The sequence below is a fragment of the Salmo salar genome, chromosome 15 (assembly GCF_965601325.2).
Source record: "Salmo salar chromosome 15, fSalSal1, whole genome shotgun sequence".
NCBI lineage: Eukaryota > Metazoa > Chordata > Actinopteri > Salmoniformes > Salmonidae > Salmo > Salmo salar.
In genome coordinates this window covers 77,187,356-77,213,864 of record NC_138305.1, presented here as the reverse complement: position 1 = coordinate 77,213,864, position 26,509 = coordinate 77,187,356, and the positions used below count along the sequence as shown (strand labels likewise).

At 42.3% G+C, this 26,509-nt stretch overlaps 1 protein-coding gene across 1 annotated transcript; it reads right to left on the bottom strand.

The window, feature by feature from the left end:
* Window positions 1-697: 697 nt before the first annotated feature.
* On the bottom strand, window positions 698-26,064 carry LOC106572176 (serine/threonine-protein kinase 35). The gene is made up of 3 exons (XM_014146095.3): window positions 25,319-26,064; window positions 20,106-20,904; window positions 698-4,058 (listed from the first exon to the last, which is right to left on the bottom strand). Exons 1-2 carry the CDS (start codon window positions 25,860-25,862, stop codon window positions 20,168-20,170), a joined length of 1,281 nt encoding a protein of 426 aa, XP_014001570.1. The 5' UTR covers window positions 25,863-26,064; the 3' UTR covers window positions 698-4,058; window positions 20,106-20,167.
* Window positions 26,065-26,509: the final 445 nt, after the last annotated feature.

Genomic DNA, 26,509 nt, shown 5'->3' with positions numbered 1-26,509 from the left:
TGGAAATGTAGCCTACGCCAATGAAGAATTTAGTTAGCACATTTATTTACAGACAAATACAGCACAGGAGGCTGCTGAGGGGATAACGGCTCACAATAGTGGCTGGAATGGAGTGAATGGAATAGTATCAATGTTCAAAACCATTCCATTTATTCTATTCCAGCCATTACTATGAGCCATCCTCCACTCAGCAGCCTCCTATGCTGTGTATTTAGTAGAGGCCCAAATGGACTAAGTTGTTTCCCACACCTTTGGATCAGAGCGGCTGTTTGCCCTACAGTGACTGGGTGGCAGGACTAAAACAAATATACAGGAATCCCAGTCTGCTGCAGATCAGTTGCAATCAGATGACCACCAGACTAACAGACAGTAGGGGGGGGGACAGACAGACAGAGATAACACAGCCTAGTCTGAGAGGTTGACAACTATAATTATAATAAATTACATTTGTAAAGACTAGGACCAAAATGGTCATACATTCTTAAATGTGGGAGTATAATTTGTTATAATGCAATCTGTCTATTCTAGTTGTGCCATGCACTTGGTGGTTAGATACTATGTGCCATGCACTTGGTGGTTCAACCAGTTCATAAAGGATTAGACTGATAGCAGTATATTGGACAATTAATTATAAAATGCAGTTGTCATGTGTAATGAAAGATTTGGTCTGATGATTGTCCTAATAAAAAAATAAGACTTGTTTTTTATAATTTATTTCAAGAGAAACTGAAGTTGTCAAACATTTACAGCAACAAAAAAAGATGCTTTACTAAAACATCTAATGGCTCAAGTTAGCTTCTTGAACAAAAAGTTCATAGTTGACATGATACATACTGTATACACACTTTGACATAGGTGCTGAAAGTAGTAGTAGTTCAGGAGAACAAACACCACAAATGGTTTGGTTCCTTGTACAGTGAAAGGTTGCATAGAGGAGTGTGTTGGTTTTTAAGCATAATCATTACCGTAGCTGTATGACTAGTGCTCCCCTTAAACCATGGCAATACACATGTAACCTACACACAAAGTCTTCACTACTCCCAACAAGATACAACATTATGTATGAACAATAGGTGGCGGAAAGAGCTTCAGTTCCCTTATCATTTGCAGTTTATTTCAACGTAAAACATGAACGTAGAGTAGTCATGCAACAGTAGACGTTGCCATGACGTTAAAGGGAGTGCTCACTTACTTGTTAACACCGAAAGAGGTCAGAGGTTACAAGAGGTTTTCCAGGTAACAAACTGGTCTCTTAAGTAAAGCTGAGTGTCACTGGGTGTACAGTCTAACATTAAAATAGAGGTATCTGAGAAAGAGGTGTGTTAACTTCTGAGATTATCTGTAAAAAAAAAAATCTAAAAAGGCAAAAGCTAAGTGTTATCTGCAGCGAAGGTTGAAGGTAAAGTATTCAAAATCTCAAACGGCGATCAGAGTAGCTAACGTAGCGAAACAAAAAACCCATCTAAAAGCGTTTTAGAGGAGTTTGACCAATGAGGTTGGTTGAGGTTAAAGAAAAACTGACTCAGGTCTAAAACTATCACAATTAAAGAAATGGCCCTCTAAAAACGCAAATTAAACAGGTCTAGACCGAAACCAGTTTAAAAGTAATCTAGTGAGACGGTCTAGTGAAAGACAACGATCAGAGAAGGAGGAGACTGAGGTAGGACCAGACTATCAAAACACAGATTGAGTGTTTGTCAATTGCCGTAAAAAATAAAATAAAAAAAATGGAAACTAGACTGGACTAATAAAAAAGGAAAGAATGGGTTGCCTTGACACAAGATATGGTCCCAACTGAATCCTGGAAACACGTCTATGAATCAATCGTCAACTACCGTGCTCACTTAAAATAAAAGCGAATAGATAACACAGGGAAAATGCCCAATATGCTGTGGTTCAACTGTTTGTTGGCTGGTGCTTGCTGAATAGTCCACATTCTGCAATCCAGGATTAGCTTTTTGGAATGATCCAGCCCTGGTTTAGACTGTCAACCATTACGTGAATGGGTATTGTCACTCGGACTTACTAAAATACTACAAGGAAGAGTCATTACAAGTCAGAAACATTGCAAAACGACACTTCACAATCTAGAAGGTAGACTTAAGTGGTAGTGTTTGAAAAACGACGACGATGACTATGCGTGTTTGTGTGTGTACAATAGTATCTGTCCATTCAACTGTTATTCCCACACACATCTTGTTTATAGTGAAGTGAAACGACTAAATGGTGAGCGAGGAAAAGGTGATTTTTAACCACTTTTTTTAGTCGTGGTGTTACTTGGGGGAACTATTACCAATGCCAAACAATCAACATCCTAATCTGAAGAACCTCCAACAGATATTCAAAAACCATTCAATTACAAAGATCAGACGTTATTGATCACAACTGTCCTTTTGATCCCATTCCATATCATTATTTACATGATGTTATCAGCAAATGTTATGGTAACAATATCCAAAGTCAAAGAAGTAAATGAGAGTTTAAAAGGAATTTCAAAGCACTCAAAGTTGCCTGCTTTGCCCTTAATTGGCACTAGGCTTAAAGTGAGTCTAAAATCCCCTTTGGTGAGGGTCCTGAATCTTCATACACAAACCTCACATTGAAACCATAACATGCTCACAGTAGCCAACAGTTACGTTTCATTATTCATTTCTGAATAAAAAAAGACACTGTCAATGTCAAGTTATTGGTGAGTGACATACAATAATGTAAGACTTTTCATCGTAGTTACTAGCTCATCAGTCAATTTTTCGGTCTGAAATGAACATGATTCCGTTTCATACCAAATTTTTGGGATGTATAACAATTTAATATTGGGCTAAATATAAATTGATTATGTGACACCAGTGTCCACAACTCTGGTACAATTTGGTTTACGCAATAGGTAATTCCCCTAAAACCATTTTATGATCTTATATAGGGAGATGGCACCGTTTGGCTTCAAATGCACGACATAACAATATTATCATATTATATAGGCCTGCTAACAAGGGAAAATGATATGCTGCATGTAAAAAAAACAAAAAAACATCAAACTACTTGGGAATGAAATTGGTTAACCCTCCATTTGATGAAAGTCTAATAAGGCACAAGGGTGTAGAGGGAGGGGAACAGGGGTGTTGTTGATGCTGCTTGGTTGATACTAGTGCAATGTGTCCACATTGAGGACGGGGGACATGGGGCGCTGTGTACTGAACTACCCAATATAACCCACCTTTCTAAATTGTCTATAAATAAAGTTGTATTGAACTGAATTCACAGTATACAAGTCCCTTTTCCTACATCATTGTCATCGGTCGTTTTAGGAATACTTTTTAAAACTCTGGTATAGAGGGTACACAGTGCAACATGTTATCCTCTCAGGTATATACATGAACGATTATCCATCCATACTAGCCTATGTGGCACCATCCAACACACGTCAACATCAGAGAAGGAAGAATCAGTCCATGTCCGGACCAATTAAAATAAAAATAAAAACATTGAGAAATGTATTTTGAAGACCAGCTCATCAAATAACAAATCATTATAACTCCTTGTGGCCATTAAGATAAGATATACTTTATTAGTCCCTACAGGATGGACATTTTATCTAACCCCCCAGATATACACACACATACACACATTAGGTTGGAGAAGAAGGTGGCACCTGCTGGCTCACTCCCGCCATATTTTTGCCCTCTTCAGCAGTGGGATTCGAACCGGCAACCCTCCAGATGCTGGCCTGCTTCTCCAACCTCAAGGCTACTGCCGCCCCCATTCCAAACCAGATGTGCCAAGGAACACTTTGTGTTCTGGCATACCTGACCGTCGTACATTGGTGAATGTCTTTCGGCTTTTTTAAAATAGAAGGTGCGGTGGGGGAGGGGAGAGGACCTGACTTCTCATATGACTTATTGCATAGCTTTCCCGATAAAGGTGTCCTGATTTTAGAAGCGCTGACCGCAAACCCTCCATTTCTTTCACATTTGGGAGCAATTGTAGAGGTTTCACAGTTCAGAGTCCCTTTTAACACCTCTGTACAGATGTGGAATCCCACCTTCAGTTTGTATACCAATCTGTGGAGAAAGAGAGAAAGAGAGAAAACAAGATGATTGAATGTTCGTCAATATGAAATACAGGCCCACAGGTTATCATAATTCTTTAGGCAGTGCTAATAGTGTACTGTGGAACTCCAGTGCATTTCACTGAACTGTGCATACAAAATGTATAGCCTATAGAAATGTGCCATTATGCAAGGCCATTCAGATGTGCGAGATTGGTGGGATTTAGACCCTGATTGGTTGACACATCCGAGATTTCCGATAGTGTCATGGTATAAATACCATGACAACCACAAAAAAACAAAAAAACATTGCAACTATTGATGACGTAACCCAGATCCTTTAGTTTTCGCTTTAATCTCAATGATGCACACTATTAAGTACTGAAGTACGTGCCATGGATAGGTTGCATAACTCATACCACATGGTACGTGCACAAGTGGGCCAGCTGGACTGATGCATAAAAAAGAAACCACTTGACATGAAAAAGGCAAACTGCTCGAATGTCATTTAAAAAAATGACAACAATGATAATTATATAGATATATTGATGATTTTTACAAGTTTAAAAAATTGCTTCTTTACAGTGGTCTCCACTGAGGCTGTAAAAAGTCTGCACAACCCCATAAATCTCCCCCTTATGCAGCAACCACTGCAGCACTTGTGTTCCATGAGCAAAAAGGCCCCTTTCCTTCACTAACTGCTCGCAGCACTCTCAGTTGCTGTAACGGCCCTGCGGCAGCTGACACCGTCAGGCTAAAAGCCAGCCATTATGGATTGCTCTTAAGCCGAGGGGGATCGATCAGTGGTGGTAGCCGACTTCACCTCCCATTCATGTGCAGGCTTGTTGAGGAGGAAGACTGCGCCAGGGTCACATTATAAAGGGCAACCAAAAGAAAATGCTTCAAATATTTTGCAAGGGAAAAATGGAAATGAGTGGTTCTTATTGGAAGAGTCCAAATAATCATGGCCTCTAAACCTTCAAGCTGCATACTGGACCCTATTCCAACTAAACTACTGAAAGAGCTGCTTCCTGTGCTTGGCCCTCCTATGTTGAACGTAATAAACGGCTCTCTACCCACCGGATGTGTACCAAACTCACTAAAAGTGGCAGTAATAAAGCCTCTCTTGAAAAAGCCAAATCTTGACCCAGACAATATAAAAAAAAAAACGAATCGGCCTATATCGAACCTTCCATTCCTCTCCAAAATTTTAGAAAAAGCTTTTGCGCAGCAACTCACTGCCTTCCTGAAGACAATGTATACGAAACGCTTCAGTCTGGTTTTAGACCCCATCATAGCACTGGGACTGCACTTGTGAAGGTGGTAAATTACCTTTTAATGGTGTCAGACCGAGGCTCTGCATCTGTCCTCGTGCTCCTAGATCTTAGTGCTGCTTTTGATACCATCGATCACCACATTCTTTTGGAGAGATTGAAACCCAAATTGGTCTACACGGACAAGTTCTGGCCTGGTTTAGATCTTATCTGTCGGAAAGATATCAGTTTGTCTCTGAATGGTTTGTCCTCTGACAAATCAACTGTAAATTTCAGTGTTCCTCAAGGTTCCGTTTTAGGACCACTATTGTTTTCACTATATATTTTACCTCTTGGGGATGTCATTCGAAAACATAATGTTAAATTTCACTGCTATGCGGATGACACACAGCTGTACATTTCAATGAAACATGGTGAAGCCCCAAAATTGCCCTCGCTAGAAGCCTGTGTTTCAGACATAAGGAAGTGGATGGCTGCAAACAGAGATGCTTGTTCTAGGTCCCAAGAAACAAAGAGATCTTCTGTTGAATCTGACAATTATTCTTGGTTGTACAGTCGTCTCAAATAAAACTGAAGGACCTCGGCGTTACTCTGGACCCTGATCTCTCTTTTGAAGAACATATCAAGACTGTTTCAAGGACAGCTTTTTTTCCATCTACGTAACATTGTAAAAATCAGAAACATTGTCCAAAAATGATGCAGAAAAATTAATCCATGCTTTTGTTACTTCTAGGTTGGACTACTGCAATGCTCTACTTTCTGGCTACCCGGATAAAGCACTAAATAAACTTCAGTTAGTGCTAAATACAGCTGCTAGGATCTTGACTAGAACCAAAAAAAAGTGATCAAATTACTCCAGTGCTAGCCTCCCTACACTGGCTTCCTGTTAAGGCAAGGGCTGATTTCAAGGTTGTACTGCTAACCTACAAAGCATTACATGGGCTTGCTCCTACCTATCTTTCCAATATGGTCCTGCCGTACATACCTACACGTACGCTACGGTCACAAGACGCAGGCCTCCTAATTGTCCCTAGAATTTCTAAGCAAACAGCTGGAGGCAGGGCTTTCTCCTATAGAGCTCCATTTTTATGGAATGGTCTGCCTACCCATGTGAGAGACGCAGACTCGGTCTCAACCTTTAAGTCTTTACTGAAGACTCATCTCTTCAGTAGGTCTTATGATTGAGTGTAGTCTGGCCCAGGAGTGTGAAGGTGAACGGAAAGGCTCTGGAGCAACAAACCGCCCTTGCTGTCTCTGCCTGGCCGGTTCCCCTCTCTCCACTGGGATTCTCTGCCTCTAACCCTATTACAGGGGCTGAGTCCCTGGCTTATTGGTGTTCTTCCATGCCGTCCCTAGGAGGGGTGCGTCGCTTGAGTGGGTTGAGTCACTGACGTGGTCTTCCTGTCTGGGTTGGCGCCCCCCTTTGGGTTATGCCGTGGCGGAGATCTTTGTGGGCTATACTCGACCTTGTCTCAGGATAGTAAGTTGGTGGTTGAAGGTATCCCTCTAGTGGTGTGGGGAATGTGCTTTGGCAAAGTGGGTGGGGTTATATCCTGCCTGTTTGGCCCTGTCCGGGGGTATCATCGGATGGGGCCACAGTGTCTCCTGACCCCTCCTGTCTCAGCCTCAGTAGTTTATGTGTCGGGGGGCCAGGGTCAGTCTGTTATATCTGGAGTATTTCTCCTGTCTTATCCGGTGTCCTGTGTGAATTTAAATACGCTCTCTCTAATTCTCTCTTTCTTTCTCTCGGAGGACCTGAGCCCTAGGACCATGCCTCAGGACTACCTGGCATGATGACTCCTTGCTGTCCCCAGTCCACCTGGCCGTGCTGCTGCTCCAGTTTCAACTGTTCTGCCTGCAGCTATGGAACCCTGACCTGTTCACCGGACGCGCTACCTGTCCCAGACCTGCTGTTTTCAACTCTCTAGAGACAGCAGGAGCGGTAGAGATACTCTCAATGATCGGAAATGAAAAGACAACTGACACTTACTCTTGTGTTACTGACTTGTTGCACCCTCGACAACCACTGTGATTATTATTATTTGACCATGCTGGTCATTTATGAACATTTGAACATCTTGGCCATATTCTGTTATAATCTCCACCCAGCACAGCCAGAAGAGGACTGGCCACCTCTCATAGCCTGGTTCCTCTCTAGGTTTCTTCCTAGGTTTTGGCCTTTCTAGGGAGTTTTTCCTAGCCACCATGCTTCTACACCTGCATTGCTTGCTGTTTGGGGTTTTAGGCTGGGTTTCTGTACAGCACTTTGAGATATCAGCTGATTAAAGAAGGGCTATATAAATACATTTGATATAGTCCCTTCCTGTTGGTCTGTTAGTGCCTAATGAACACAACCCAGCTAACGATCCTGTCAAGACTCGTGGGAGACACCTATTCTGAGCAGAGGGCCATTTAAAGTGTGCTGAAACACAACTTTCCCCCATGCCACTAGCATGCAGAGCAATTTCTCAAGCAAGACTTTTGCTAGGACTGTCAGAGTGGTTTGAGGTGGGGGAGGGGAAAACTGAACATTTGCTGTTGGTAGAGGTTTGGAACTCTATTTTTGATCTATTAACTAAATTTACCGCATGGTGATGTCACCATGGAAGGCCAAAACTCCACCCCACCGAAAAAGGCCGACATTTCAAGCAGTCTTTTCAAACAGTTCTTATACTAAAATGGTTTCATCATAATTTCCACAGTATTATTTCAACCTCATAGCGTGGAAATATAGTTACAGTTCATATAAGGATATCAGTCAATTTAAATTAATTAATTAGGCCCTAATCTATGGATTTCCCATGACTGGGCAGGGGCACAGACATGGGTGGGCCTGGAGGGGAATAGGACTACCCACTTGGGAGCCAGGCCCACCCACTGGGAGCCAGGCCCTCCCCTCTCAGATGATCATGCAGGTGAAGAAGCCGGATGTGGAGGTCCTGGGCTGGTGTGGTTACACGTGGTCTGCAGTTGTGGGGCCAGTTGGATGTACTGCCAAATTCTCTAAAACAATGGTGGAGGCGGGTTACGGTAGAGAAATTAACATTCAATTCTCTTGCAACAGCTCTGGTTGACATTCCTGCAGTCAGCATGCCAATTGCACGCTTCCTCAAAACTTGAGACATCTATTGCAATATATTGTGTGACAAAACTGCACATTTTAGGGTGGTCTTTTATTGTCCCCAGCACAAGGTGCACTTGTGTAATGATCATGCCGTTTAATCAGCTTCTTGATATGCCTCACCTGTCAGGTGGATGGATTTTCTTTGCAAAGGAGAAATACATCTTAACAGGGATGTAAACACATTTTTGCACAAAATTGGAGAGAAATAAGCTATTTGTGTTTTTTGAATATTTCAGGGATCATTTCAGCTCATGAAACCAAGTTTACATGTTGCGTTTATATATAAAACACAGGGAAATCACGTTTTTGACTGCACTGGGCCTTTAAGCTCCTCTTTAGAGCTTCAATGTGCCATCATCTTATACTCAACTAACTATAATCATTTCTGCTCCTGCATTTTAAAAAAGGGCTGAAAAGCCTCAGTCCACCCACCACTGCCAGGCAAGTTCTGTAACAGTGAGAGAGTGAGTGCAAGCAATTAAAACTAGCAGTGGAGTCTGGTCCTCACCCAAACTCAAAACCAGTTATAACATTCTCTGTACGACCACAACAGCACCACTGAAAACCATTAAAAGCGCTTAGGGAAAAGAAAGCTAAATAGAGAGACTGACAAACTTATGCAACGCAACTTACGCAATGCCCAAGCTCAAACCGAGGTTGGCTGTGCCTGCCTGTTTGTTTTCAGGTTTGGGAGGAATTCACCGTCCAGCCTCAGGTAATTCACCCATCTTGAAGTGATTAGATATCAACGGCGGTTGAGTATTTGTGGGATAGTGGTGATTCATGGTTTCGGTCAGGGTTGGCAAACGTGTGTGGATCTTTGAGACACTCAGTGAAGCTATAGCAGCAGTGAGACTTATCTAAAAATCTGAGTTCATCACTAAAAATATCCCTGAGAGCAAGCTCCTAACTGCTTTTTGCAACAACACCAGCTGATCGTGCCCGTCTTATGAATAAATGAGAGTTTAAAAAGGCTCCAACCAGAAGGCCACACTGAGGCTCAGAAGAACAATGCTCAAAGACACACTGTATAGCCTACTCCAGTGTGCCTGACAAAAGAAAGTGATTGAAAACAAACACCGCACCAAACAGCACATATGGTTGACTCACAACTGTACATGCCAATGCAGAACCCCAGCACTGCCAGTCAGTAACGCAGGCAGTCGAAGGCAGGGTGAAACGAGACCGAGGGGTGCATACAGCAAACAAAGTTCAAAACACCCCGGTTACATAACTAAGCAAAAATGCTCTCGTTCTTGGACACCCGCCCTCCACTAAAAAGTGCCCCCCTGCTGGCATTTCTCAATCAACTCTAATATTGTGTTTAGCTTTCACTGACTTCAGCCTCTATACATACGGTGAGACACACCAATAGAACACATTGAGTACATGCTGTACCATACAGCCAAACCCACTGTCTAATCGACACCATTTCCATAGAGACTCATAGTAGAGAGAGCGACTTCCAAGTTTGAACATGCGTTCTTATGCTCACCTAAAGTGTACCGTGTGCCCTAGGATAGGGTTGAACTAGACCCAGTTTGGAACCTATACACTGTACATAGAAAGACTTGCGTAAGGCACCACAGTCAATGTTCCCTGTTGATGTTACTCATGTGCAGGGCCTCGAAATCCCTCAGTTCATACAAAATCATCTCAATAAAAAACGATGGCCAACAAAACAGATGCTGAAAATAAAACAGAACCTCAGTTTAAGTAAAGGCGGGGGAAAAGCTAAAGCGCATTGGCCTGGTTTATCTGGGTAGAGGCACACAGATACACAGGCTGGCAGGCAGAGGACAAAATGTTCCAAACGTGAGCCTCAGTAAACCCTTGCATAGAAGGAGATAACAGTAACCATGGACCGCTCTGAGAGTGCGCAAGTGTGTGTGTGTGTGTGTGTGTGTGTGTGTGTGTGTGTGTGTGTGTGTGAGAGAGTGAGAGAGACGGTGAACGACAACAACAGCGATGGAGGATGCCCACGGCAGTGGTGGTAGTACTGGACAGAGAAAATGTCACTTTCAGTTCAGCCTGATCCTTGCGCACTGAAAGGATTTGTATTTAACACAGGTTTAAAACCCCACCACCTCACTGTAAGCCCCCGATAACCCCCTCAACCTACCATATTCACCCACTCCACCCACTGTGTTCTCAAGATCGAATCCCCCCCCCCCCCCCCCCCCTGTGTGACAGATCATGGATTCTCCCATCAGACAGGGTACCAGGGGTGGGTTACATAACAGGCATAACAGCCATCCCGGCATCCTGCAGGAGAAAATGAGGCCACTCCACACCGGTCGAAAGACACGCAACACTACGCAGCTGGGCGATATGGCCGAAAAATCATTTCTTGATTCTTTTCAAATTTATAGGTGGATATATATATATATATATATATATATATTTTAAATGTTCTCCAAGTAAGCTTTGTTGTACAATTAACGTTCAAATACACTGCATTTCAAACAGTCAGCAATAATCTAATGAATTCAGGGCTTGTGAAGTTATACCTAGGCGAAATATAAGCCTTCCACAACCATAATACCCACTAATAATTGAATTGTTTTACCTGCTTTTTTGCAATATTCACTGATATGGCTCTCAAGTCAGTCTATGAAAATGCCCTTTTTGTTACAAATTTAACCAGAACAGCTAGTATATCAGTCTTTGGCTAAAATGCTTCTAACAGTAAGTGGTACTACACTCCTGTTTTAGTAGTCTGCTCTGTGTGAAATTTGAGGAGTTGAAACATAAAAAGAGGATCAATAGAAAAAGGGTAACTTCTCTATCACAGTAAAATAAAGTAAACGTCTTTCGGTGTCCATAGGATTCTGTTGGGCCAAATCAGTGAGGAAGAAGTGATCTCTCATCTTTGATGTGGTGAGTGGCCGGGGGGAGGGGTTTGCTGGATGTGTGGAAATGAGAAGGTGCACAGTAACAGCAGGAGTGAAGCAGATGAGACCAAAAAGACAGCATGAGAACAAACATTTTTACAAAACCTTGATTCTTGCACCCAGCCCTACTTCACAGTTAACTCACTGACATTCACAGCTCACTGGTCAGCTGGGAGGGGAGTGGCGAGGGGGAAAAAAGTGAACGGCTGTCTGAAGCATTGGGGATTGGTCGGAGTGCCCCAAAAACTCTGACCATCTGGGTTCAAGTTCAGAGTGACAGATTGGAACTTCGGATATCTAAACCGTCCAGTCCTCAATCTCCTCTACGAGGGATTCGTGTTATTAGGAGGATCCTTAGAGATTGAGCACAATCTAACACATTCAACCAATTCAATTAAAATGTGCATTAACGTAGCATGAGGCTACTGTTTTAATCCACAGAGGTTTTGAGTTGACACGTTTTTGACGAGATTCTTGACAAGATTGTCCCATTCCACCGAGCTGTCTGCTGCTTGAAGTCTCAGTTGTATCCATGCGACCAAGCAGAGCGCTGCATTCCCGTGGGCCCCAACAGAGATCATTGCGGCGAGATCAGCGTTTTTCATGCTGATCAGACAGACAACTTTTTAAGTCCAGCAGATTTTCTAAAAGGTTGTCTTTCTGTTTTGAATGTGTTTTTTCTATTGTATTAAAAGCACATCTTTGTCGCACTATTCATAAAGGCAAATTCTCGCTGTTTCAAATTCAGTAGATTAAATAACCTGAAGGCTGCATGGGCAGAAAATCACAGAGCAGTTGTCTTTCCAGAGAAATGTACTACCTAAATATGATAGGCTCAAGTTGAGGATCTGACATTGACTGGAAATAAATATTAATAAACACATTTATGCTAGACTATTTGTTGATGCCTGAAAATAGTCCTGCTCCTAAAACTTAACTTGCTGCTTCAAGTTCAGGGCAATTTCATGGTAATGGAATTACTCTGTGACTTAGATTTTTCCCTTTAAAATGTATACCAAACAAAAACCATTGAGTTCAAAAGTTTAACAAACCATAGAACTCTATGCATAAAGACTAGCCTACTTTTGAAAATGTCCACTGAATATTTTACAAAAACACATTTACAATATGAACTACACAGATAAACTTTGGTAACAGAATAAAACTAAGGGAGATTTTACCGTAATTCTGTCGCCAAACTTGCAGTTTCTCAAGTAAAAGTATTTTTTTTACTGTGTAAATTGTTCAAAGTAGTCACTGTACATAGAGTTGTATGGTTTGTTAAACTTTGAAATCAATGTTTTTTGTTTGGCATACATTTTAACCCCTGTGCGGCCTCGGGACGGACATCCAGCGAAAAATCATATCGCCATTAGCATAACAAAATGTAATCATTTTTTTTTCTCCCAATTTTTTCTTCAAATTATATCGTTTTATAGATACACCTCTCCTGAATCGAACCACGTTGTCCGATTTCAAAAAGGCTTTACAGCAAAAGCAAAACATTAGATTATGTTAGAGGAGTATATCGTAAAAGTAGCCACATAGCCATTTTCCGACCAACCACATGCATCACAAATAACCAAAAAACAGCTAAATGCAGCACTAACCTTTTACAAACTTCATCAGATGACACTCCTAGGATATCATGTTACACAATACATGCATTATTTTGTTCGATAAAGTTCATATTTATATATAAAAACAGCATTTTACATCGGCGCATAACGTTGACTAACTATTTTCCCTCAAATGCATCCGGTGAAACAGTGCTACAATTGACTAAATTACTATTCGAAAACATTTTTAAAATGTAATATTGTCATTCTAAGATTTATAGATGAATATCTCTTGAAAGCACCTGTAATGCCAGATTTAAAAATAACTTTACTGGGTAATCACACTTTGCGATAAAAGGGGATGCGATAATCAGAACAATAGGCTAGCAATAGCAATAGGCTAGCCATCTTGGAACAATCGCATATCACATCTAGTCTTGTATACTATTGTCAATAATCCCTTACCTTTGATTATCTTCATCCTTAGGCACTTCCAGGAATCCCAGGTCCACAACAAATGTATTTTCGTTCGAAAACGTTAATCCTTTACGTTCCAATAGCTTGTTCTTGTTAGCGCGTTCTGAAGGCTTCACTAAAAGTTCCGACGTGCGCGGGGCTACTCTTTCAAAAAAATGCTTTTTTTTCTAATTTAGGTTCGTTCAAACATGTCAAACGTTGTTTAACATAAATCTGTAGGGCCTTTTTCAACGAGAGCTCCAAAAAGATTCGAGGGGGACGATTGCATTGTGTTTCAAAACGTTTCGAAAGGGGAGGGTAACCAGGGGTGCCGGCGTCATAATGGTGATGGCCCTCTCCATGTGACCACGTTCCACAGCGTGTCATTCTGTCAGTTTTCACAGTAGAAGGCTCAAATCACTTTGTAAAGACTGGGGACATCTAGTGGAAGCAATAGGAAGTGCTCAATGAACCATAGCTCACGGTGTGATTAACCTGTTGGGGATAGGGGGCAGTATTGACACGGCTGGATAAAAAACGTAACCGATTTAATCTGGTTACTACTCCTGCCCAGTAACTAGAATATGCATATAATTATTGGCTTTGGATAGAAAACACCCTAAAGTTTCTAAAAAACTGTTTGAATGGTGTCTGTGAGTATAACAGAACTCCTATGGCAGGCCAAAACCTGAGAAGATTTCAAGCAGGAAGTGGCCTGTCTGAGAAGTAGTGTTTCATCTTGGCTCTTTTTATTGAAGACTCAGGATCTGTGCAATAACGTGACACTTCCTACGGGAAAACGTTGAACGATATCGAGGCAGGCTCTGGCTGAAACACTTTATCGCTTTTGGCAAGTGGCCACTCAGTGTACTATGGGCTTAGGCGCGTGCCCGCTTCGACCGAATGCTTTGTTTTCCTTTGTCTGTTTATCTAAACGCAGATTCCCGGTCGGAATATTATCGCTTTTTTTATGAGAAAAATGGCATAAAAATTGATTTTAAACAGCGGTTGACATGCTTCGAAGTACGGTAATGGAATATTTAGAATTCTTTTGTCACGAATTGCGCCATGCTCGTAACCCTGATTTAGCCTTTAGGATAGTGTCTAGAACGCACGAACAAAACGCCGCTGTTTGGATATAACGATGGATTATTTTGGACCAAACCAACATTTGTTATTGAAGTAGAAGTCCTGGGAGTGCATTCTGACGAAGACAACAAAGGTAAGAACATTTTTCTTATAGTAAATCTGACTTTGATGAGTGCTAAACCTGCTGGGTGTCTAAATAGCTAGCCCTGTGATGCCGGGCTATCTACTGAGAATATTGCAAAATGTGCTTTCACCGAAAAGCTATTTTAAAATCGGACATATCGAGTGCATAGAGGAGTTCTGTATCTATAATTCTTAAAATAATTGTTATGCTTTTTGTGAACGTTTATCGTGAGTAATTTAGTAAATTCACCGGCAGTGTTCGGTGGGAATGCTAGTCACATGCTAGTCACATGCTAATGTAAAAAGCTGGTTTTTGATATAAATATGAATTTGATTGAACAAAACATGCATGTATTGTATAACATAATGTCCTAGGGTTGTCATCTGATGAAGATCATCAAAGGTTAGTGCTACATTTAGCTGTGGTTTGGGTTTATGTGACATTATATGCTAGCTTGAAAAATGGGTGTCTGATTATTTCTGGCTCGGTACTCTGCTGACATAATCTAATGTTTTGCTTTCGTTGTAAAACCTTTTTGAAATCGGACAGTGTGGTTAGATTAACGAAAGTCTTAACGAATTTTTTTCAAAATGCGCTGTGGCGCCCCCTATCCTAGGCGACCGTCAAGAGGTTAAAGTAAAAAAATGGAATTGCGCTTCAGTAGCCTACCTCTCCTCTCTTTTGCTGGGCGTGCAAGATTAAGGGAGCCTATCCTATGTCTGTTCTCAATAAAATAGCCTGTAGGCTGCATGGGCAAAGAAGCCCTGTGCAATTGTCTTTCAACCACAGCCTTTCCCTCAACGTCAGCAAGACAAACGAGCTGATCGTGGACTAGAGGAAATGGAGGGCCGAGCACACCACCATCCACACCGACGGGGATGTAGTGGAGCGGGTCGAGAGCTTCAAGTTCCTCGGTGTCCACATCACTAAGGAATAAACATGGCTCCACTCACACCAACACAGTTTGTGAAGAGTGCACGACAACACCTCTTCCCCCCCAGGAGGCTGAAAAGATTTGTCATGGGCCCTCAGATCCTAAAAACGTTCTACAGATGCACCATTGAGAGCATATTGACTGTCTGCATCACCGCTTGCTATGGCAAGTTCTTGGAATCCGACCGCAAGGCGCTACAGAGGGTAGCGTGTTTGGCCCAGTACATCACAGGGGCCGGGCTCCCTGACATTCAGGACCTCTATACCAGGCAGTGTCAGAGGAAGGCCCTAAAAATGATCAAAGACCACAGCCACCGAAGTCATAGACTGTTCTCTCTGCTGCCGCACAGCAAGCGGTACCGATGCACCAAGTCGGAACCAACATGTCCCTGAACAGCTTCTACCCCCAAGCCATAAGACTGCTAAATAGTTAAAAAAATAGCTACAGGGCTCTACACCTAAATAAAAATTCTAGGTAGCACAGAAAAATATTTAGGCGCATACATGAGTAAAGTGGTCGCACTGTAGAGCCCTGAGCTACCCAGACTATCTGCATTGATCCCGCTTTGTACTAACTCTTTTGACTTATCACATACGCTGCTGCTACTGCTTATTATCTATCCTGTTGCCTTGTCACTTTACTCCTACCCATACAGAGCCTTCAGAAAGTATTCATATCCCTTAACTTATTCCAGATTTTGTTGTGTTAAAGCCTGAATTAAATGGATTTCTCACCCATCTGCACACAATACCCCATAATGACAAAGTGAAAACATGTTTCCAGAAATGTTTGCAAATTTATTGAAAATTAAATATCTAATTGACATAAGTATTCACACTCCTTTGCTATGACACTTGAGCTCAGGTGCATCAAATTTCCTTCGATAATCTTTGAGATGTCACTACAGCTTCATTGGAGTCCACCTATATAGCCTAGTGGTTAGAGCATTGGACCAGATCGAATCCCCGAGCTGACGAGGTAAAAATCTGTCATTCTGCCCCTGAGCAAGGCAGGTAACCCACTGTTCCCCGGGTGCCGAAGACGTGGATGTCGATTAAGGCAGCCCCCCGCACCTCTCTGATTCAGAGTGGTTGGGTTAAATGCGGAAGACACATTTCAGTTGAATACATTCAGTTGGACAACTGACTAGGTATCCCCCTTTCCTGTTGCCAATTCAATTGTTTGGACATGATTTAGAAAGAAACATACCTGTCTATATAAGGTCCCACAGTTGACAGTGTATGTCAGAGCAGAAACTATACCATGAAGTCCAAGGAACTATTCGTAGATCTCCTAGATAGAATTGCATATATGTGGGGAAGGGTATAAAAAATGTCTAGTATGTTGAAAGTTTTCAACAGCACAGTGGGAAACATTGGGAAATACGGAACTACCCAGACCCTGCCTAGAGCTGGCCGTCCGACCAAAATGAGCAACCGGGCAAGAAGGACCTTGGTCAGGGAGGTGACCAAGAACCCAATGACCACTCTGGCAGAACTACAAAGTTCCTTGGCTGAGATGGGAGAACCTGCCAGAAGGAAAACAGTCTCTAAAGCACTTCACCAATCTAGGATTTATGGGAGAGTGGCCCGACGGAAGCCACTCCTGAGAAAAAGGAAAATGACGGCACACTTGGAGTTTGCAAAAAGGCACATGAAAAGACAGAGTATACGGCAAAATATTCTATGGTCTGATGAGACAAAATGTTAACTCTTTGGCCTGAATGCAAAGTACTATGTCTGGAGAAAACCACATTCATACAGGACAATGACCCCCAAGCACACAGACAAAACAACGTCGGAATGGCTTCAGAACAAGAATGTGAAAGTCCTTGAGTGGCCCAGCCAAAGCCCAGACATAAATCACATTGAAAATATGTGGAAAGACTTGAAGATTGCTGTTCACTGCCGCTCCCCATCTAATTTAAGAGCTTGAGAAAATCTGCATGGAAGAATGGAAGAAAATCCCCAAAGTCTGTATCTGCAAAGCAGATACAGACATACCAAAGACTGTAATCACCACCAAAGGTGCTTCTACAAAGCATTTCAATAAATTTGCAAAGAATTCTAAAAACATGTTTTCACTTTGTCATTATATTTAATCCATTTTGAATTCAGGCTGTAACAACAAAACTTGGAATAAGTCAAGCGGTATGAATACTTTCTGAAGGGACTGTGTACATATCTAATTAAATTACCTCGTAACCAAGCACATCAACTTGGTACTGGCACCCCTTATCTTTACTCATTGTGTATTTATTCCTTATGTTATTATCTTTCTATTATATTTCAATGTTTATCTCAGCATTGTTGGGAAGGGCCAGTAAGTAAGCATTTCACTGTTAATCTACACCTGTTGTTTACGAAGCACGTGACAAAAAATGTGGATATGATAGGCTCCAACATCGACAAAATATGAATAACATTATTTATTTTACTCCCACTCCTAAATGTATGCAAAACATAGCTCAAGTCAAGTGTCTGCTCTCCTATTCCATTTCGCCCCAACTCTGCTCCCTTCCAAACTATGTTTAGCCTATTTGCTGTAATAGCCCAATAATGGGCCTACGCTATATATAAAAAATAAAATGTCCCATGTGAGAATCTCTGGTATTTTTCACACATTGTTTAGGCTATTTTTGTGAATTTTGATCTTGCCTATATGGCGTAAAATTGCTGGGACAGGGGCTGCCAAGCAAGCTGCGTCACATAGTCCTGAAAATGTTATTTGAGGCGTGTGGTCGGGTTCGGGACCAGTTCTTGTGGGATGAACAAAATCAGTCCGGCACAGACTTAATTAAAATCAGCCCATGAAGAATGGAGCATGTGGCTCACCCAGTGTCTGACAGTAACTTTTTAAGGGTTTATCATAGTCCAAAATGTGTACGCTAAGCACAACAGCAGTGTTGTAGAATATTGGACCGATGGCTTTCAGTTGGGAACTGTGGGGAGTTCCGTGTTCGGGATTATTATCCACCGCGGATGGTGGTCTCAGAGCCTTGTAGCTATGTCACAATGGGATGCAGGACTATTGTGTCTCTGCGTCTGTGGACTATGATTTACACTTTTTGTTCCGAGCTGCATTTCCCCCTGGCAATGAGTGTGCCGAAACCTGGGTTCAAAGTACTTGTTTTCTTTCAAATACTTTGAGTGTGCGCAGATCAAGTATTCAAAAGAAACGGGTGTCTTACAGCCAACCACAGAGGCACTGGGAGTAGTTTACTTAATAGTCTCCGAAAAACAAGGTGAGGACATCCACGGCCCAAAGACTGACATGGCACAATGTCCTTAGACGCCCTGAAAATCCAAATGGCTAAGACAACTGGAATTAAGCAGCCTGCCAAGAAATTCCAATAAGTCATGATCAAATGTGATGTGAGCGTACCTGAGAGGTAAGCACAGGGCATCTGTTACTCAACTCAGCCCAAGAAGAATAGGGCTTGTTTGCAGAGCACTGATACCATCTCCCATACTCACGCAGAGGAGGACGAGCAGCAGGAAAGTGGAGGGCTGGGCCGGGTTTGGCTTGGGAAAGCGGACGAGCCCAGCTGATCTACTCATATACAGGCAAACATAGTGTTAAACTAAAGGCCCCTGGGGGATGATCTGTCAGAGCAGGAGAGCGTTATGAAAGAACGAAAAGTGGGCTAGAGAGAGGGAGGGAGCGATGCAGTTTGGAATGGCACTGGCAACCGCGAGGGTACACTTTGCCCCTCAGGGCAGGTAGCATGGTTTTGATTAAAGCCAGAGAGAAAGAAGAAAGAGAAAAAAGAGGGGGAGGGAGGAGCGGTCAGATGAATAAGCAGAAAAACGAGTGAGTCGTAAGAGACCGAGCGAGGGATCTCTGGCATGCAGAATTGCTTGTCTGGACTCAGGACCAGCATGTTTGTATTTGAAACAGCAGACGGTGCATCAAGGCATTACCAGCCTACCAGTTCTCTTGTGTAGCGGCACTGAGTGCGACTGAACAAAGAGGGGAGGCCAAAGCCTCTGCTAAGTCAAGAACAGTTTATCTCAGATTAAAGTCAATGTGGCAGTGAGGAGAATAGCTTTCACTGATTTACATGGGTATTAATACAAGGCTCCCGAGTGGCGCAGCGGTCTAAGGCACTGCATCTCAGTGCTAGAGGCGTCACTACAGACCCTGGTTCGATTCCAGGCTGTATCACAATGGGCCGTAATTGGGAATCCCATAGGGCAGCGCACAATTGGCCCAGCGCTGTCCGGGTTAGGGTTTGGCCGTCATTGTAAATAACATTGTAAATTTGTTCTTAACTGACTTGCCTAGTTAAATAAAGGTTAAATAAAAATAAAATAAATAAAGAACTGACCCCCTACTCAGCAAAGGAATGCGATTCTTGAAAGTTAAGTGGACAGAACAAATACATGAGTGACATACTAACAAATCAGGGAGGGCACTGACAGGGCTGCTAAACAGCTGACTGATATAGGATCAAATGACCGTGAAATAGGATCAACATGCATTCAAACAGGATCAACTGCTATTATGTCACATTTAATAAGGGTCAACTCTTCAGTGAAGCTATATGAGTGAGTGAGCAGGTGAAATGTGTGTGTGTGTCTATGTGAGAAGGAACACAACCTACCTGGTAAAAGAGCAGTCCCTTCTCTGACTGACCAGGGGTTGGAAAGGGGAATGGGAGCGGTGTCACGCAGCACGCGTGACTTGGTCCACCCGCTCCTCCAGCTGGAAGGCGTCGGGCCGGTCCTGGGGGTTGACCGCCAGCATGTCCTGCAGCAGCTTCTTCACCCCCTCCGACATGGTGCTGCGCGTCTTCTGTGGGATGTGGAGCACCATCTTGGGGTTCCCCAGCAGCGCCTCGCCTACTGGCACGATCTCGCTGCCCTGCCGCACATAGGTGCCCAGCAGCTCGCGCTTCGACTCAGCGTCAATGAAGGTGATCCGCTCCAGCATGGCCCAGATGATAATGCCCAGGGCGAAGATGTCCGCCTTGGCCGTGTAATGGCCCTCCCACACCTCGGGCGCCATGAAGAAGTCCGAGCCGCAAGTCGACGACAGCCAGAACTTGTTTACGTTCTTGTTGTTGCTGCCGCCCCCGCCACCAGCTGTGGGGTGCTCATCGCCATCGTTGCCACCGGCGCCAAAGCCTGCGCAGACCTTGCTGAGGCCGAAGTCGGCCACTTTGAGTACAGGAAAGCCCGACTTCTGGGAGATGAGGATGTTGTCGGGCTTGAGGTCACGGTGCACAATGTTGTTCTTGTGCAGGAAGGCCACGGCGCTGGTCAGCTGACGCATGAAGCTCTTGTTGGTGCGCGGGTCAGGCCGCCGTGACAGGATGTACTGGTTGAGGTCCCCGCCCTCGCAGAACTCCATGACGAACCACAGGTAGCACGGCTCCTCTGGGTAGCCCAGAATCCGCTCACCTGGGGAAAGACAAAACGGCATTAAAGGATAGCAAAAACACACACACACACTTGACAGTGAGAGGCCTCATACACTAGGCTTAATTTATTGTAGCTCAGCAACATTGCGGAGGCCTCGGATACCCGCTTACACCCGCTATGCCTTGAGATGATTCTTGGATGAAGTAAAAAGAACAGTGTGAGACTCAGCGTTTTGAGCATACAACAAAGACTGAAGGGAACACAAAGCCAATCTGGTGGCAAGCACCATGGTGCTTTTCATCACTAACATTTGTGACAATTTGGGATTTCAAGTGTGCCATGACAAAAACTTGGAAAAACAACAAATCACAGAGTGATGTAGGCTAATGAATGGGACTCTAACATGCTGACCACACCACTTGCGTTAGCGCGCGAGCGCTGAAAAATAAACGTACACATACATGTTATTCAATCGTTTCATCCAAACTGTTCACGCGCGTTAATGAGCGTATGCGTAGCCAGTCGCTAAAATAGAACTTGGTTCTATTTTTGACGCGCTGCAAGTCCCGCCTCTCCCATCTCCTCATTGGTTTTTAGGAGCATATACCCACGTGGGTGATTGAAAGATGAACTGAGGTCCACACTCCAGTCCAGTTGGTGGTGGTAATGCACCTTAAAGTTGGTTGACAACCTACATATAAAGTCCGAAAAAGAAGCATGAACGATGAGAAATTACTAGAAACTAACTAGGTTTACCCTTTTATCTGTGTATTAATTGTCTTTTCATTATCTGTGTATTAATGAATGTTTCATGCGTTTCAACCTGTCCCCAAATTAATATAGTTGGTTCAGAGTTTGTTTTGATATTTCAACCTGCGTGTCCTGATCACCTCTGGTGTGGATGGACAAAATCAACATGCGCGTGCTCGGTCAGCATGTAAGGGTCTATGGTTTCATTCTAGTCCCCATCAACCAGTAGACTAACATTCTCAATGGGCGGCAAATAAAAATGGGTATAATTCCCCATTATCTTCTTTGACCAAGATCTGGAACTGCACTGTTTATATATATATATACACACACACACACACACACACACACACACACACACACACACACACACACACACACACACACACACACACACACACACACACACACACACACACACACACACAGTGGGGAGAACAAGTATTTGATAACCTGCAAAATCGGCAGTGTTTCCTACTTACAAAGCATGTAGAGGTCTGTAATAAAATGCAAATTAATTACTTAAAAATCATACAAATGTGATTTTCTGGATTTTTGTTTTAGATTCAGTCTCTCACAGTTGAAGTGTACCTATGATTAAAAATTACAGACCTCTACATGCTTTGTAAGTAGGAAAACCTGCAAAATCAGCAGTGTGTGTGTGTGTGTGTGTGTGTGTGTGTGTGCGTGCGTGCGTGCGTGTGTGTGTGTGTGTGTGTATGTATGTGTATGTATGTATGTATATACACACACACACAGTGGGGAGAACAAGTATTTGATACACTGCCGGGGATAATTCTAAAAGTAAATTAACTTTTAGCATTATCCCCAACTTGCAACGCGTCCAACATGTTCAGGCAACAGTGGAGGAGAGAAATGCTTGAACCAAAACAATGTCTCGCTAATTTGATCCAGATCTGAGGGAAATGACAGAGTGCTCAAGTAACATATGGTACGAGACGAGTGTTTCCGATGCCGAGTCATAGGTCAGTCTTTTTATGCTTGCTCATTATAAGTTAAATCAGGTTAGGCCGGTTTTAAACATCAAAGCGGGTTTAGCAAGGGTAGGCTGCCATCGTATTGAGCTGCTTTCCGCTTTGAAAACACTAACTACGCCCCGCCCCCCTTCCACATCATGTGCAACGATCTCTATTAAAACAAATGGGACTTGTTGCTTAGGCCTAAATAAACTGTCACACACTATCTACACACATTAAGATAGGGCTGTGTGCAACAGTGCAATTAGCAATGCACTGATCTTGGCTAGGGTATCTGGGACAGTGTCCAAAGACGACAACTCAATGCAAACACAGGTAATCTGTCTGTGCCCCACAATGTTTGGGCTTAGTCAGCATATTTGAGAGCTGAGTTGAACTAATGCAAGCTATAGGACTACAAATCCCTTCAGACAGTCAAGGCCAAGTCCCTCTAGTGTCGGCAACATGGCGGGGTTGAACCTGGGATTTAAATGGGTATGTAAACAGTTCCCCAATAACCCCATTTATCCCATTTGTTTTTCATCCCTGCACTGCCTTCAACAATGTCACACCCCCAGGATGTGAACAAAGTCTACAGTCGGACGAGGGTAGAGAGAAGTTGGGGGGAAAAAAGAATAGGTGCAACTACCTGTCTCATGAATTGTTTTAAACCACAATGTTTTGGTATTGGCTCTGTCATTAATTGACTTGCTGATATTGGTAAGGTCCGAATAGGCAACATTTTTGCTCATGCAGCTTCTGAGTTCTGAAAATCTATGGGGAAATTTAAATAAAACTTGTTTCAAAATGTAGTATTTCAGTTTATATAATGCAGGGAGTAACCTAATTGTGAAGATTGTGCAAGATACAATACAACAACTAGCTTACTTTATCAACTCAGACAGAAACTTGTTCCAAGATTATAATGTCCTGCCGGATAAGCCCTGAGCAACACAATGCAGCTTTGTGAGATGGCATTGCAGTCAACACTATAGTGCCGTATCCCTGTAGCCTAGCCTGCATATAAGACAGTTCTGAAGTGTGTTACCTGAGCACATATTGACCAACAAGCTTTCATAAATATGATGATCATCCTATGTTCATTAGACTTCAGAACACTATGCTCTCAAATCTGTACAGAAACTGGGTTAACCTGACCAATATTGATGATAATGTAACAAAAAAATTGCCAAAACATTTCTATTGACTTTTAGACTATTTACCTCAGAGAAGCTCCTTCTGTCTTTAAAATGATGGCTATTGGCTAAAAAGAAGTCATGATTAATATTTAATTTGTTGACAAGTGTAATGGCCCGAATGGTGACACTTACATAAGGGCATTTCCATGTAAAAGGACCCATGAGCACCAACATGTGAAGTTTATAGGAGCATGTAAAATTAAAGCTAATAGTCATATATATTATTATAATTTTTTTGAATTAAGGCATATATACATTTTTCAACTATTACCTACACATATTTAGTTTCGATAATTGTTTTGCCTTCTGTTAGTTCAGGAAACATTGCCTTGTGCTTTGTAATTCTTTAAGATATTTTCTAATTTCTCTCCCTCATGAGGAGGGAGGATCATGACATTTCACAGAAGACAGATCTACTTACCAATTAGTTACAGTATTTTTACTGATATGTTTGTTTTAATAATTAAGTGATAAAAACTCATAATTCTGTTACCAAACTTAGCATCTGCACAGTTCTTTCAGTAAATGTGTTTTTGTAAAATGTTCAGTGGAAATAGTTAAAATGTGTCTTTGTCTAGAGAGTTGTATGGTTTGATAAACTTTGAAATCAATGGTTTTTGTTTTGCAACATTTTGAAGTAAAAAAAAAAGAGAAAAAAGTCAGCCTAATTTAGTTACCGTGGAATTGCCCATAACCAACTATAAAAAGGGCAGCAAAGGCAGTACAGTGGCTAAAAGCTCTAATCTTTAAACCCGGAGATTAAAAACAAGATTCAGAAGTATATCTTTCTCCAAATAATTATACTCCTATTTAATATACATTTTACATTTAGGTTAAACAAGCTTGATTAGGAAAAAATACTATTAAGTGGAGCGCATTTAATAATAAGAAATATGAGGAAATAGCATAGGTTAATATCATAAATTGCATGAAATATTGTTTGCTTAATTTAAAAATGTATGCAAATTTGCAACCAGGAGAGGGTTAACTGATGGCCAACTAGAACACTGTGTTCTCTCAAGTTCTGGAAATAGCAAACTGCCTATACAACAGTATGGCAGCGTGAACCTATAGGTGGGAAAATATTTGTTTACTAAAAACAGATGTATGACACTGAGCAACGTACAATGGATTACGTAATCAATAATGATGGATAAACTATTCTAGATGTTTACATACTGCCCCTCCCATCTAACAAGTCTCCTAATAGAAACAATAGGTGACGTGTTACACAATGTTTTCAACACTTTTGGTTTATTTCCCTTATCCACCTCGTTTTTTTATATGCTGATCAACACTTTTGCAAAATTAGCCTACTTTTTGAAAACAATGGGTAAAACACTGAGTTAGCAGCTAGCTTGCTAATGAAACCATTGTTTTGATTGGCCTGCTCTGTATTGATCACAGATCTAACTAGCAAGCTATCTTATCAAGTCAATCGAGTTACTGTCATTAAAAGGGTTACAAGACAACCAAACAGGCAGTGGATTTCGTCAACGTAAACATTAACTAGCTAACTTTAGTTACCTTTTAGTGAAGTCTCCACCAACCGCAGGTATTGTTTGGACCTTTTATTTCCATGACTCATTTTCTGGGCCATGCCATTCCTTTGTAGCACACATTCCTCGAGCTGCACCACATTCTCGTGTTTCGTCTCCAGGCTTGCCAAGGCCCAGAATTCGGCCAGAGCGAGTTCCACATTTTCGGGAGCGTTGCACTGCAGTTTTTTAACCGCAACCCTTGCTCCAGTCCTCAGAGCAATTGCCTCGAACACTACCCCATAGCTGCCCCGTCCCACCTCCCGCAACAGATTGTATCGTGGTGCCATTACTATAGCATGCTCCAGGTTCTCGTTCTTGGAAAAGTTCATAGAGAAACAGTCCTCCTCCATAGGGACATCGATGTCTTCGTTGTTGTTCCCTACCACCAGCGCCCTCAAGACTTTGACCACCTCTTGTTTTACCTCCCGCTTCGTCTTCATTTTGGCGTTCTGTGCTTCAACCAGCCTTTTGAAAGCCCGCAGACTTCTTGGGGTTCTTATGTTTCGCCTTCTCCCGTTGCATATATCCATGACTTCTTTTTAGTTGAAAACAAGTGTTTAGGAACAATATGTGTATCTTTCATTACTTGAGTCAAAACGAATGATCAAACTTGTGACGTTTAATTGTAGATTAAACGTCAGATAGCCCTCTCTACTTATATGATGCCGCTCTTTGAACAAATTTGATTAATAAACAACTGTACAGCCCCCAATGTACAAAAGGAGAGAGGAGGGAGTGGCTTGCTCCGACTTCTTCTTCTATGATATCATGGCGGTCGGCAAACAATAGTTTAAGTGCATGCCTCCACTTACTGTGCTGGAATGTATGATCAATCATGATCTGCCCAATTCTGTACTGCCATGAAAATACAATTCTAAACCAAAATAAATCACTAACTTCCACCACACCCTACTGCTTTACACAACCGGAGTCGTATTGATAACCTTACCAATAAAAGCAATGAATTCAACTTTATTCATTATCAAAGTGTCCTTTGACATCCCACATTCATGAGCACAAGATTTCTGAACAGGCCTCGAAACCCTGCCAGGACCATCAGAAGTACCAGCCCCGACAGTAGGTCCACTAACTACAGGTACATCATGTAAGCTCCATCAGTCTGCACTGTAGTTCTACCAATCTGTGTTACGGCCTCTGCATACGATACACCATGACT